Raw genomic sequence first — 12,977 nt, 5'->3', positions numbered from 1 at the left:
CCACTCGCGGCGCTCAGCTGACGGACGGCCAACGAATTTGTCGCGCGCCTTTGGCCGACATCCGCTCGTCAATCATTACCGGAGAGTGCTCGGACATGACGACCAGAGGGTGTCACGGGACTTTGCACTTCCGGTAGACTATTTTGGGGCTGCACGGCTTACAACAAAAGAATGTTGTTACAGGTATATCTTATTCGAGTTTCCTGAATAAAATTATATCAAGCACTTTCAAGAGTTAAAATAAAATTTAAAGATTTAAAGATAATATGTTTATTTAATTAAAAATTCTATAATTATTACGAAGAAATAATCAAAGTATGATTTGTATATTTTAAGAAATTAAACAATTTTTAGTTTTTTTAATTTAAAACTCGATTTATCCACAGCGAAATTGCAAATCACGTCGCTCAATTTGGCCCGTCGAGAGCGAAAATCCGCACACAGCTCCGCGTGTTTGCCGATCAAATTAAATCTTAATCCTTCTCTCATGCAAATTGAACGGGTTGGAAATGAAATCTGGCAGGTACACGACATACATTCACTCGGTCGCTCCGTGCTATCGATCCGTTTTTGCGTAACATTCGAGGGAATTCAGCGATGAGTGTTTTCAATCTTATCTCAAAGAGATAAGAGCAGCTGCACCCACAACGAGCGCAGTCCACAGATCAAAAGTTGCATTTTATTTGAACTGGATCACGAGCACCATATGATGGCTCCTAGTGCCTGCAAGCGAAATTGATATAAAATTCAAAATAAATTGGCCGAGGTCGACGGCGGGTCAATACAATTATTACGACGAAGAAGAGTTGCAGGTCCAAAACGAAGAGGCCCCATGCCGAAAATTGAAAGCAGCCTTTTTGCACTGACACGGTCATGAGAGTGCTTCAAACTGTAGACATAAGATCAAAGTTAATTTTTCGTTTACAAATTTGTCTTTGCCATTTTCATCCGCTAACTTAACATGGGGTTGGAATTTTTTAAATAATAAGCGCCATGTCATTTTCGTTTGATTGAATGAAACGAATGGTCAATATAATATCGTATGTATTCATTTTGCATTCAGTTATTTCCACAGCACTCTATGTCGATTATAATCAATTTAATTGATCTCTGTTGTATTGTTAAAAAGTAACACTTTAATTATTTTTATCTTGTTTTTATAAAATCTTTTTAATTTATAATTTTTTTAAACTCAAAATATTTAACAAATATTTCTTATATTTTATTTTAATAAATATTATGAATAATAATTGCATATTTTTAATATTGACTTGTCGGAGTCAATGTAAGTCCAGTTAAAATTTCACAATTTTGATTTTTTTTTTGTTAAAAAATTAATAAAAAAAAAAATATGAAAAATGAAAATAAAAATTAATTTGAAAAATTATTACCTCAGCAGAGTTGTTGGCAAAGGCGCATGATGGTGAGGAGCGCTAGAATTTTTATGTTGACGGAAGGTACTATCGATGTGTTAAATTGCATAATTTTTTTTCCTACCACATTTAAGTTCTGCACAGCGTCGAAAATATTAAAAAGAATCCGGCTTGATAAAGCTTCCACAGGTTGAATTTTCCGGAAGTAATTGATTTGAAACTTTGTAAAGAACCCTTAAAGTTCATGAGTTTGAGAAGGAAAGAAAAAAGAGGCTTCCGTGAAGCAGTCGCTGACAAGTCCAAAATTATTTTACACCTTGCAAGTAACACATCATTTAATGCAATAATATAGATTTTATCGGGAAAATTATTGATTGCTATTTCATTAGAGCCACCTTTTAAGTTAATGACACAATCAATCACTCGATCAATATATGTTTACACATGGTTGAAAGTGAAAATGACATTAATTATTTCACAGATAACAGATTTTTAGTATTTTTTATATTTTTTCTTGATAATGTTACCAAATCATTAATTATGTGCAACATGAGCAAAACGGAAAATTTAAAAATCCTCCATATTATTATTATTATTATTTTTTTTAATTGAGCAGTGCTTACAAATTCTAGTTTATTTCAGTTGATAAATTACAAGCAAATAATTGGTGACACCTGCCATTGCCTGAAAATTTTATTTTGTAAATTTTATGTTTCCATTTTTTTTCTGATGTTATAATAATTACCATAAAAATATTGTTAAGATCCAAGTGTACAAATCTGAAGACGGAAAATCGCCAGTTCTGTGTTTTTGCATGCTCGACCAACGTGAGAGCCTTCAAATAGTTTTATTAACAGCTGCTTTTTGCTTTGCAATTCATTTTACCTCGTTGCTGTAAATCTTGTTATCCAAGTTTTTGCGCAACACCAAGGAAAAGCATTTTGCACGTACTTTCTCCCCCTGAAATTTTTGAAAAGCTTAAATTAGTTCAGAATAATTTTTTCAAAGTCTGCAATCACTTCTACTTTGAGTTGATCTGCACTTCGAGCGAGGTCAATACACCTTACAAGGGTGACAAACAGATAGAAGAAAGCAACGGAGAAATTTTTGTTAGAAAGCATGACTATTGAAATTATTCCAATGAATAGGATGGAGCAGAATTGGCGCAAGAGATCAAGGAAAAAGAACTTCTGCCATTGTTGCTCGAGTAACTGTTTCGCCTGCTGGATTCTGACCAAAGCCATTTTCACGTCTCTTATTTCTTTCAATTTGAGGGCAAAATCATCAAAATTATTGATTGAATCTATCTTCAGAGAAAGAATTTTCAGGCGAACCGTCAGTTCGAAACACAGAGTGGAAAAAAAGGCATCGAGAATTGCAGTGATGTTGCATGGAGCGTAATAAACAATTGCATCAATTGGTGAACTCATATCCAAAATGCTTCCAACGTATAATACAATAAATGCCAAAATCTCCATAAACAATCTCGTTTTAATTCTGCTTGCTTGACAATACTCTAGTTTAGTCGAATCCAGAAAAAAACAGAATTTTCTTAAAAATCGTGAAAGCAAGTTAACGCAAATGCAAAAATATATCCAAATATAGCTTAAAATGTAGACAGCCGAGTTCAACAACATCAGAATGTAAATTTTAAACGAAAAATGGTCAGAGCCCTCCATGTCCTTGACGCTCTTCACAGCTATTCGAATATGCATGCACTGCACAACAGCATGGACCAAGAGAGAAACGACTTTGGTCCAAAAGCTTATCTCGACCTGCGGGAGTTTTGAATAAGGTAAAATTCCAATAAGTCTCAAAAACACCATCATAGGTCGCAGTGACCTGAATGATGACATTTTGAGCACAAACTGACGTGATGATGAATAAACGTATAAGAAGTCAAACTAAAAAGCTAATGGTTTAACAATCAACTCGAGTGCAATACAGTTTTGCGGACTTCGATTGGACAACAGCAGCATATTCCATCGATTGGGTAATGAACTCTAAAGGCAATTTTTTATCTAAAGCCACTTAAAATGTGGCGCACTTCCATCATCATTTTAATATGCCAACAAAAAGTAAATATAATATAAATTAAATTTCAATCAGTAAACATGTTGCCAAAAATAAGAGAGGAGTTTGTTTTAGTTAACAAAATGTAATATAATGTAATATTATAAAATTATTACAACTTAATACCTTAACTGCCGCACATGCGGTGCGGGTTGCATAATATGGTCGATAAGTTTTGTAGAAGTAAAAAGTGGCTGCGCATAAAACTTGTTTAAAATTTCCAGATGATTAATTACCTCCATACTATGTAACAGTAGCTGTTGCTCGCAACAGTGAATTAAAATATTTAAAAAAAATATATTTATTACATATTAGCTAATAAAATAAAATTAAATATTTGAGTTCTATAATTATCATGAAAATTAGATAAGTTTATTATTTTTTCAAATAACCAAAAAATTCGTTTTGAAAGCACTCCAAAAATAATATTGATTATTTCACAACAAGTAGGTAGAAAAATTATTGATTGCAATTCCATCAGATGCTTTTATGTTAATGAGTTTGATGACACAATGAATCTAACGATTAATTTACTTTTCTTTATATATTAAAACAATATTAAAATTATTAAATTAATTGATTGTAGTGACAATTAATAATAAAAATAAAATAAGTTTTTCACACACCTACATTTTCTTTGTTACTGACAATGAGCTAAATAATTAATAATTATGTCTACTTGAGTATAAAATTATAGTATGAATTAATTTATTTCTTCTTTTTGTAATTAGATATTGTCCAATTTATTTAAGTTGGTAGATTACGAATAAGTAATTTGTGACGCCTGCCATTGCCTGAAAGTTATAATATGTGAGTTTTTACCACGCAGTCATCTTATATTTGGAAAACTTGCCATAAACATGTTTTGTAGATCCAGGTACATAAATCTGAACACGGAAAATCTCCAATTTTGTGTTTTTGCGCACTCGACCAGTATTGTAACCTTCAATTATTATTTCGATTATTAACTTATTAATATTTAATTTTTCTTTGCGATTTTTTTTTACCTCATTGCTGTAAATCTGGTTATCCAAGTTTTTCCGTGACACCAAAGAAAAGCATTTAGCCAGCACTTTCTCTCCCTGAAAATTTTTAAAGTCGAAATTAATGGGATATTATTTCTTTTAGTCTACAATCACTTCTAAATTTAGTCGATCTGCACTTTTAGCCAGGTCAATGCATCTTAGAAGGGTGACAAACAGATAGAAACCCGCTACCGTGAAATTATTTTTAGAAATCATGGCAATAGCAATTATTCCGATGAACAGGATCGAGCAGAATTGGCGCAAGAGGTAGAGAAAAAAGAACTTCTGCCACTGCTGTTCAAGTAACACCTTCGCCTCCTGAATTTTTACCAAAGCCATCTTCACGTCCCTTAGTTCTTCCAGAGCAAAATCATTACATTTATTGATTGAATCGATCTTCTGAGAAACAATTTTCAGCCGAGCCGTCAGTTCAAGACACAGGGTGGAAAAAGTGGTATCAAGAATTGCAGCAATATTGCGTGGAGCGTAATAAACAATTGCATCTGTTGGTGTGCTAATGTCCAAAATGCTTCCAATGTACATTACAAGAAACGCCAAAACCTCCATTAATAGGCGCACTTTAATTCTGCCAGCCTGACAATATTTTAATTTTGTCGAGTCCAACAGAAAACAAAATTTTCTGAAGAACTGTGAAAGGAAGAAGTTAAAGCAAATGCAAAAATATATCCAAAAATAGATAAAAATATAAACAACCGAGTCCAAAAGCATCAAGACGTAAATCTTAATCTCATAATAATTGTCATTAATGTACATTGTCTTGATACTCTTCGCAAACATTTTAATGTGCAAGCTCAGGATAACAGCGTGCACAAAAATGGAAACGACTTTAATCCAAAAGCTAACATAGAACTTTGGGGCTTTTGAAAAAGGTAAAATTCCTATCAGTTTTAAAAACACCATAATAGGCCGCAGGGACCTGCAAGTTGACATTTTGCGCACAAACTGATGACTTTGACTAAACGTGGAAGACGTTTAGCTAACAAAAGAAGATGGCTTTTACAATCAGCAGAGTGGAATTATTGTTTCACAAACTTCTATTATGGGCACCATTATCGACTAGATAATGACCCAAAGCAATTTGTGTCACGAAACATTAATTGACGCACTTTCACAACATATTAAAATGCTGATAAAAGTTTTCCACTTACATTAATAAATAACGCAAAATTATTATAATTTAAGAAGCTTTTCACACGCCTCTTTGCAGTGTGAGTTGCATGTGGACGGAAAATTAGAAGATGGAAAACTGGCGCATGTTAATATCACAACATTATGTTAAATTATATTATATTAATTAGAATTTGTATTATATTTCCATTTGATAGACAACCGCCATGTAATTTGTGACTGCAATCAATGCCTAGAAATTGTGTATTTAATTTTTACTAAATACTGAACATTTAATTCTCTTTCATACTCACCGAAAAAATTGTTTGCAAATCAAAGTTCATAAAACCAAGGACAGATATTTGCCAATTTGTTGCGACTGCGCATTCAACGAAAATTCTCACCTGTACGAATTACAAAATTTTAACCAAAAATATATTTATTTTAAATATATTTGCCTCCTTTTTCAATTCTATATTTTCCTCATTTCTCTTCAAAATTAATTTGTAGCTGGAATATTTAATCTTTTCTGCTTCTTGTTTAACAATATTGGCACTTCTGGCAAAATCTAAACACTCTTCAATGGTGAACGCCAAGCTGACGGCGATGGATGAGTTTTTTAGAGTGCTCGTAAAGAAGATGGTAGCAAGACCAGCTGAGAGAATTGTGCCGAAATAGTAAATAAGGCTGAGCATTAGGAATGCCCGCCACTTACGCTCGAGAAGTACCTTTACCTGGTACGCTGAGAGCAATGCTATTCTTGCAGCCCTGACAGATTCCCAATTATGTTTTTGGGCCAGACTTTGTTTTTCAATCTGCCTTAACCGGGCGGCTAATTGTTGGCAAATGACCGAAAATGTTGTTTCGAGCGCACTTGTTAAATAAACTGGAATGAAGCTCATAAACACAACATATAAATCTTTGAACTCGACTGCAGTTAAAATAGCAAGAGATGTCACCATGGAAAATTTGAGAATGATTCTGCGTTCAATGTGTTGATTTGATTTTCGAACATGAAGTTGGCCGTCGATCAGTTCAAGAAAAGACGTCACTTTTAAAAGCAGATTCCCGAAGGTGTTTTTCCAAATGTGTTTCAGCACCCAGGCGTGAATGAAAAATACGCATACTGCATTTGGGAGAAGTAATGTATGAGTTTTAAAAGCATTTACAACTAAAGGACTCTGCGATAATCCACGGAATAAAATCATGAGGTATACATGTCTACAGATCATATACAAGTTGCAAAGTTGCAAAGCTCCGTGTATTAAAATAGAAAACACTTTTAAACGCAAAACTGGAGCAAAATCATTGCCTATATTGCAAGTCAGCAATCCGTTCAGCTTGAGGAAAAGAAATAACGGCCGAAAACTTTTCCGTGCTTGCATCTTCTCGGTTGCAGAGGCACTGCGCTTAAACAATAATTCCTTAGGAAAATTAAGTGAATAAAACATTAAAAGCATTCGTTCAAAAATGGAAATCGATGGCCAATCGGTATATATTACTTCGATTCGTATATTGAAGGAGGATAATAATTTTGCGCCGTTGACGTCAACTATTTGTCTATGCACATTAAATAATTATAAATTCCTTCAATAGCCGCAAGCATAATTTTAAATAGCATTCAATATATTGAATTTTTCTGATTAAATAAGAAATTCAATAATTTTCAACTAGTAATTTAAGTGTGTTTATTCTATGCGATTCATTTTGCCATTTTTTGACAGTCATAAAAAGATAAGAGATCGGTTGCGCGCGAAATAAGCGCCTGATGCGTGTGCCCATCAGTCATGCCATAAAACATAATCAAAAAGCGCAGGTAGCGAAGGCTAATTAGTGAACAAAAACAATCCCAAGAGGAGAGCGCAAGGCTATCCTCATCTCTCTCTCTCTCTCACGTTATCTAATCTAATCTTATATTTTGATCCGTATTCAATTTGCCCAGGTCGTCATTCCACTCAGCCACCCGAGCACAAATGGCCGCTCGCGCGCTGCTCCTGCTGGCCCTCGTGCTGGCCACCGAGGCCGCCGTGCCGAGGGTGATGAAGATCAAGCCCCTGCGCAGGGCACCTCAGTCGCTGACTAGAGACCTCAGGGTTCCCGGACCTGAGGAACAGGCCCTCACCGAGCATCTCAATGGACCCTACGAGACCGAGGCCACCGCCTTGTGCAACCAATTCGTACTTGCCGACTGGGGCTACTCGACGGACATCAACAACCCGGCCGCTGAAGAAGCTCTGGTTCGTTTTTTAATTTTTATTTTAGAAAAATTAATTAATTAATGAAATCTAACTAAAAATCCAAATAATTTAGGAGAAACTCATATTTTAATTAAGTCTTGAAAATTAATTATTTTTTTCTTCAGCTCAACGAGACCCTGAGGTTCGCCGCGTTCTCCCAGCAGCAGTGGGAAACGTACTTCCGCGACGCCAATTGGGAAACTTACGAGCAAGCGGACGTCAAGCGTCAGGCCATGTTCCTCTCCGTCCTGGGCACCGCCGCTCTTGACCCTGTAGCACTTGAGCAGGTAAAAAGTTTGATATAATCTAAAATTTCATCCCAAGGAAAAGACTTTAAATAGTGCTCAATCACTCTTATCAAGTACAATTATTTCTACAACTGTTGGCATTTATTTTATTTGCCGTGAAAAAGCAAATGAGTTTCTTTAATTTAATTTTCGTATTCCAAATCTCAAGAAGTTTTTTATTTTTATTTGATGAAAAGTTTAAATATGAAAGAAGGGCTGTTTATAAAAAGTTAATAAAAAAAATTATATAAAATCATGTTTTAGTATAACAAAGAGATTACCACGATGACTGGCATTTACGGCGCGGCTCGTATCTGTCCATACACAAATCAAAACTGCGACATCGCCACAGAAGGCATCCGTCTTGAACCGGGTTTGAATTTAAAATAAACTTCATTTATAAATATAAAAGAAAATTTAAATCATGTAGATATGGAGACTGTCATGTCGGGATCGCGAGACTATGAGGAGCTCAAGTACGTGTGGTCGCAGTGGCGTGACGCGTCCGGCGCCAAAATGCGCACCAACTATCAAAACTACGTCACCTTGAGCAACCAGGCTGCCCAGGCTAATGGTTAATTTAATAATTTTTCTTATAAATAAAGGTCAAGCTAGAAATTTTCCATCAGGTTACGCTGACATGGGTGAGATGTGGCGTGCCGACTTCGAGACGCCCAACTTCCAGGCCGACATACAGCGCCTGTGGCTCGAGGTCAAGCCCCTGTACGACAGGTTGCATACCTACGCCCTGGCCAAGCTCAGGGAGGTCTACGGTGCGCAGATCCCCGACGGACCTTTTATTCCGGCGCACATTCTTGGTAATTTTAACGCTTGCGATTAATCGAAAAAATTATTTTATTTTAATAACTGTTTTCAGGAAACATGTGGGCTCAGTCTTGGGACAACATTTACGACATTCTTGAACCTTTCCCGAACGCGACCAAAATTGATATTACCCAGGCCATGATTGATCAGGTGCGTGAATTATTGATTTTTGTTCTCAGAAATATTAAATTATATCACATTTTCAGGGCTATGATGTGCCCCGAATGTTTGCGGTGGCCAACGAGTTTTACACCTCTCTTGGTTTGGAACCGATGGAAATGTCATACGGTGACCTGGCCATCATTGAACAGCCCGATGACCGCGATATTGTCTGCCACGCTTCTGCCTGGGACTTCTGCGATGGACAAGACTTCAGGTAGGATAGTGTTTTAAAAAAATCGAGTCAATCGAGTAAAATAAAAAAATTATATACTTAAAAAAGAATTAAGATGTGCACCAATGTGGACGAAGAAGATTTTATCACCGTCCATCATGAGCTCGGCCACATCGAGTACTACCTTCTATACAAAGACCAGCCTATCACCTTCCGCAAGGGTGCCAATCCTGGTGCGTATTTAAAAAAATTGGTAATGTTTTAGTACGCGCGACGTGTTTTTTCATAATTTGGCAGCACTTATGCTCCCATGTAAAAGTATCACGTCGCGCGTTCAATAGTGGTTTTACGTCGCGCATACAATACTGGTGGCGGTATAATTGTTTAGCTCGCTCGGGAGTGAGTGAGTGAGTGAGTGAGTGAGTGAGTGAGTGAGTGAGTGAGTGAGTGAGTGAGTGAGTGAGTGAGTGAGTGAGTGAGTGAGTGAGTGAGTGAGTGAGTGAGTGAGTGAGTGAGTGAGTGAGTGAGTGAGTGAGTGAGTGAGTGAGTGAGTGAGTGAGTGAGTGAGTGAGTGAGTGAGTGAGTGAGTGAGTGAGTGAGTGAGTGAGTGAGTGAGTGAGTGAGTGAGTGAGTGAGTGAGTGAGTGAGTGAGTGAGTGAGTGAGTGAGTGAGTGAGTGAGTGAGTGAGTGAGTGAGTGAGTGAGTGAGTGAGTGAGTGAGTGAGTGAGTGAGTGAGTGAGTGAGTGAGTGAGTGAGTGAGTGAGTGAGTGAGTGAGTGAGTGAGTGAGTGAGTGAGTGAGTGAGTGAGTGAGTGAGTGAGTGAGTGAGTGAGTGAGTGAGTGAGTGAGTGAGTGAGTGAGTGAGTGAGTGAGTGAGTGAGTGAGTGAGTGAGTGAGTGAGTGAGTGAGTGAGTGAGTGAGTGAGTGAGTGAGTGAGTGAGTGAGTGAGTGAGTGAGTGAGTGAGTGAGTGAGTGAGTGAGTGAGTGAGTGAGTGAGTGAGTGAGTGAGTGAGTGAGTGAGTGAGTGAGTGAGTGAGTGAGTGAGTGAGTGAGTGAGTGAGTGAGTGAGTGAGTGAGTGAGTGAGTGAGTGAGTGAGTGAGTGAGTGAGTGAGTGAGTGAGTGAGTGAGTGAGTGAGTGAGTGAGTGAGTGAGTGAGTGAGTGAGTGAGTGAGTGAGTGAGTGAGTGAGTGAGTGAGTGAGTGAGTGAGTGAGTGAGTGAGTGAGTGAGTGAGTGAGTGAGTGAGTGAGTGAGTGAGTGAGTGAGTGAGTGAGTGAGTGAGTGAGTGAGTGAGTGAGTGAGTGAGTGAGTGAGTGAGTGAGTGAGTGAGTGAGTGAGTGAGTGAGTGAGTGAGTGAGTGAGTGAGTGAGTGAGTGAGTGAGTGAGTGAGTGAGTGAGTGAGTGAGTGAGTGAGTGAGTGAGTGAGTGAGTGAGTGAGTGAGTGAGTGAGTGAGTGAGTGAGTGAGTGAGTGAGTGAGTGAGTGAGTGAGTGAGTGAGTGAGTGAGTGAGTGAGTGAGTGAGTGAGTGAGTGAGTGAGTGAGTGAGTGAGTGAGTGAGTGAGTGAGTGAGTGAGTGAGTGAGTGAGTGAGTGAGTGAGTGAGTGAGTGAGTGAGTGAGTGAGTGAGTGAGTGAGTGAGTGAGTGAGTGAGTGAGTGAGTGAGTGAGTGAGTGAGTGAGTGTGAGTGTGTGAGTGGTGTGTGTGTGAGTGAGTGGTGTGTGAGTGAGTGAGTGGTGAGTGAGTGAGTGAGTGAGTGAGTGAGTGAGTGAGTGAGTGAGTGAGTGAGTGAGTGGAGTGAGTGAGTGAGTGAGTGAGTGAGTGAGTGAGTGAGTGAGTGAGTGAGAGACCGGAGCCACCGGAGGTCGTCTTGCCCCATTCTGAACCCATCCCAAGGGCCCCCATTCTTCCTAGCAGTCCCCTACAATAAGATTGTAGGAAATTATTTGCGTCGCGCGTGCCATTCATATTGCCGAGGTATCGATGGAATAATTCGGTTTTCTTAACAATTATACTTCCACCAGTATGGTACGCGTGACGTAAAACCATTATTGAACGCGCGACGTAATACTTTTACATGGGAGCATAAGTGCTGCCAACTTATGAAAAAACACGTCGCGCGAACTATATGTATAACATTACCGCGCGTACTATAACATTTCCAAAAAAAATCATAGTTCATTGGTAATATTATTATTATTGTTAATTTTAAATAAGGATTCCATGAGGCGGTTGGAGATGTCATCGCCCTGTCTGTGAAAAACCCGCAGCATTACGCGACCATCGGCCTGCTACCCGAATACACAGACTCGTATGAAAATTCCATCAACACGCTGCTGCGCTTTGCCCTGTCCAAGGTTGCTTTCTTGCCATTTGCGGTGCTCATTGACAGCTGGCGTTGGGAGGTTTTCTCTGGAGCCACACCTGAAGCCAATTGGAACACGCGCTGGTGGCAGCTCAAGTGATTTTGTTTTAATATATTTATTCTAATGTTCATGGTTTTAAATTTTATGATATATAGCTATGAGAAGGTTTTATTCAATATTCTAATGACAGCTTTGTTACATTTAATTATTTTAAAAAAAAATTTTAAAAAGTTTTTACTAATATTTAAACTTTGTGATGTAGAGAAGAGCTGCAGCTGGTTTCTGCCCCTGTTCCGCGAACTGAGCAACACTTTGACCCTGGCGCAAAATACCACGTTCCTGGAAACTCTCAATACATCTCGTAATTATGAAGAAAAAAAATTCTCCTGTTTTTCCTTATTTTCCATAAAAATTTATTTCTTTAGCTACTTCATTGCGCACATCCTGCAGTTCCAGCTACACCGCGCTCTGTGTATCGAGGCCGGACAATACGACCCTGCTAACCCGGACGTCAAGCCGCTGCACACCTGCGATATCTACAGGTCGACTGCCGCCGGCACCAAGCTCAGGTGAGAAAAAAGGGGAAGATTGATTCAAGTTTTCCAAAAATAATGTGAAAATTTAAGCAATCTGTTTACTTTTATCAAAAATTCAGCAAAATTAAATTGGATTTGAAAATGCTTTAAATATTTTAGCAAATTCAATTAAAATTTGCATTTCATTTCCTGAAAAATAAAACTTTTAATTGCTGACGATTAAAAAAAAAATTAAATATCAACTGTTCATCAAATTATATTAATTTATTTGAGGTTAAAATTTAATTTTTGACTTTTTTGATCTGTGTAGAAATGGATTGGCCCTCGGTGGCTCTCTTCTTTGGACCGAGACGCTTCAGCAGCTGACAGGCGAGACTTCAAGCCCTTGTTTGATTTCTTGCCGCCCGTTCCTGAAGTTTCCCAGCCTCAGCCTCTGGTTGGAGCCCAGGAAGACCCTCCGACGGAACCCGTAGACCAAACAGTTCCTATCGTCGTTGGCGCCGCGTCATCGCCTTGGTCGCTTACTTTGTCAATCAGTACCGCAACAGAAACAAGGATTAAGGAGCTTGGCAGGAGCTTTCTGTGTTTGTTCAAGTTTTTATTTTTATTCCATCTTTTTTCATCTTATTGCAATCTGGTCCTATCAAATCAGTTATTTGTTTGGAGTATTTGTAAACCTTTTGCTCAATAAATATATGGAAAAAATGCAAAAGAATTAATTTCCAAGTTAAATTTATTTACAACATGATATTATTATTGTTAGCCATCATAAGTACGGCAGTAATTTAAAATTTAAATT

General features: G+C 37.9%; 1 protein-coding gene across 1 annotated transcript; it reads left to right on the top strand.

The window, feature by feature from the left end:
- Nucleotides 1-14: 14 nt before the first annotated feature.
- Nucleotides 15-12,651, top strand: LOC132205199 (angiotensin-converting enzyme-like). Its single transcript, XM_059634138.1, has 13 exons — nucleotides 15-183; nucleotides 7,542-7,836; nucleotides 7,962-8,123; nucleotides 8,388-8,496; nucleotides 8,554-8,697; nucleotides 8,753-8,941; nucleotides 9,001-9,098; nucleotides 9,155-9,324; nucleotides 9,391-9,515; nucleotides 11,494-11,737; nucleotides 11,905-12,003; nucleotides 12,068-12,211; nucleotides 12,489-12,651. Exons 2-13 carry the CDS (start codon nucleotides 7,573-7,575, stop codon nucleotides 12,649-12,651), a joined length of 1,911 nt encoding a protein of 636 aa, XP_059490121.1. The 5' UTR covers nucleotides 15-183; nucleotides 7,542-7,572.
- The last annotated feature ends 326 nt before the right edge of the window (nucleotides 12,652-12,977 follow it).

This window comes from Neocloeon triangulifer, unplaced genomic scaffold, assembly GCF_031216515.1.
Source record: "Neocloeon triangulifer isolate White Clay Creek 2 clone unplaced genomic scaffold, ASM3121651v1 ptg000002l, whole genome shotgun sequence".
NCBI classification, from domain to species: Eukaryota; Metazoa; Arthropoda; class Insecta; order Ephemeroptera; family Baetidae; genus Neocloeon; species Neocloeon triangulifer.
The sequence above is the reverse complement of the archived record's forward strand: the minus strand, read 5'-3'. Positions and strand labels throughout refer to the sequence as shown.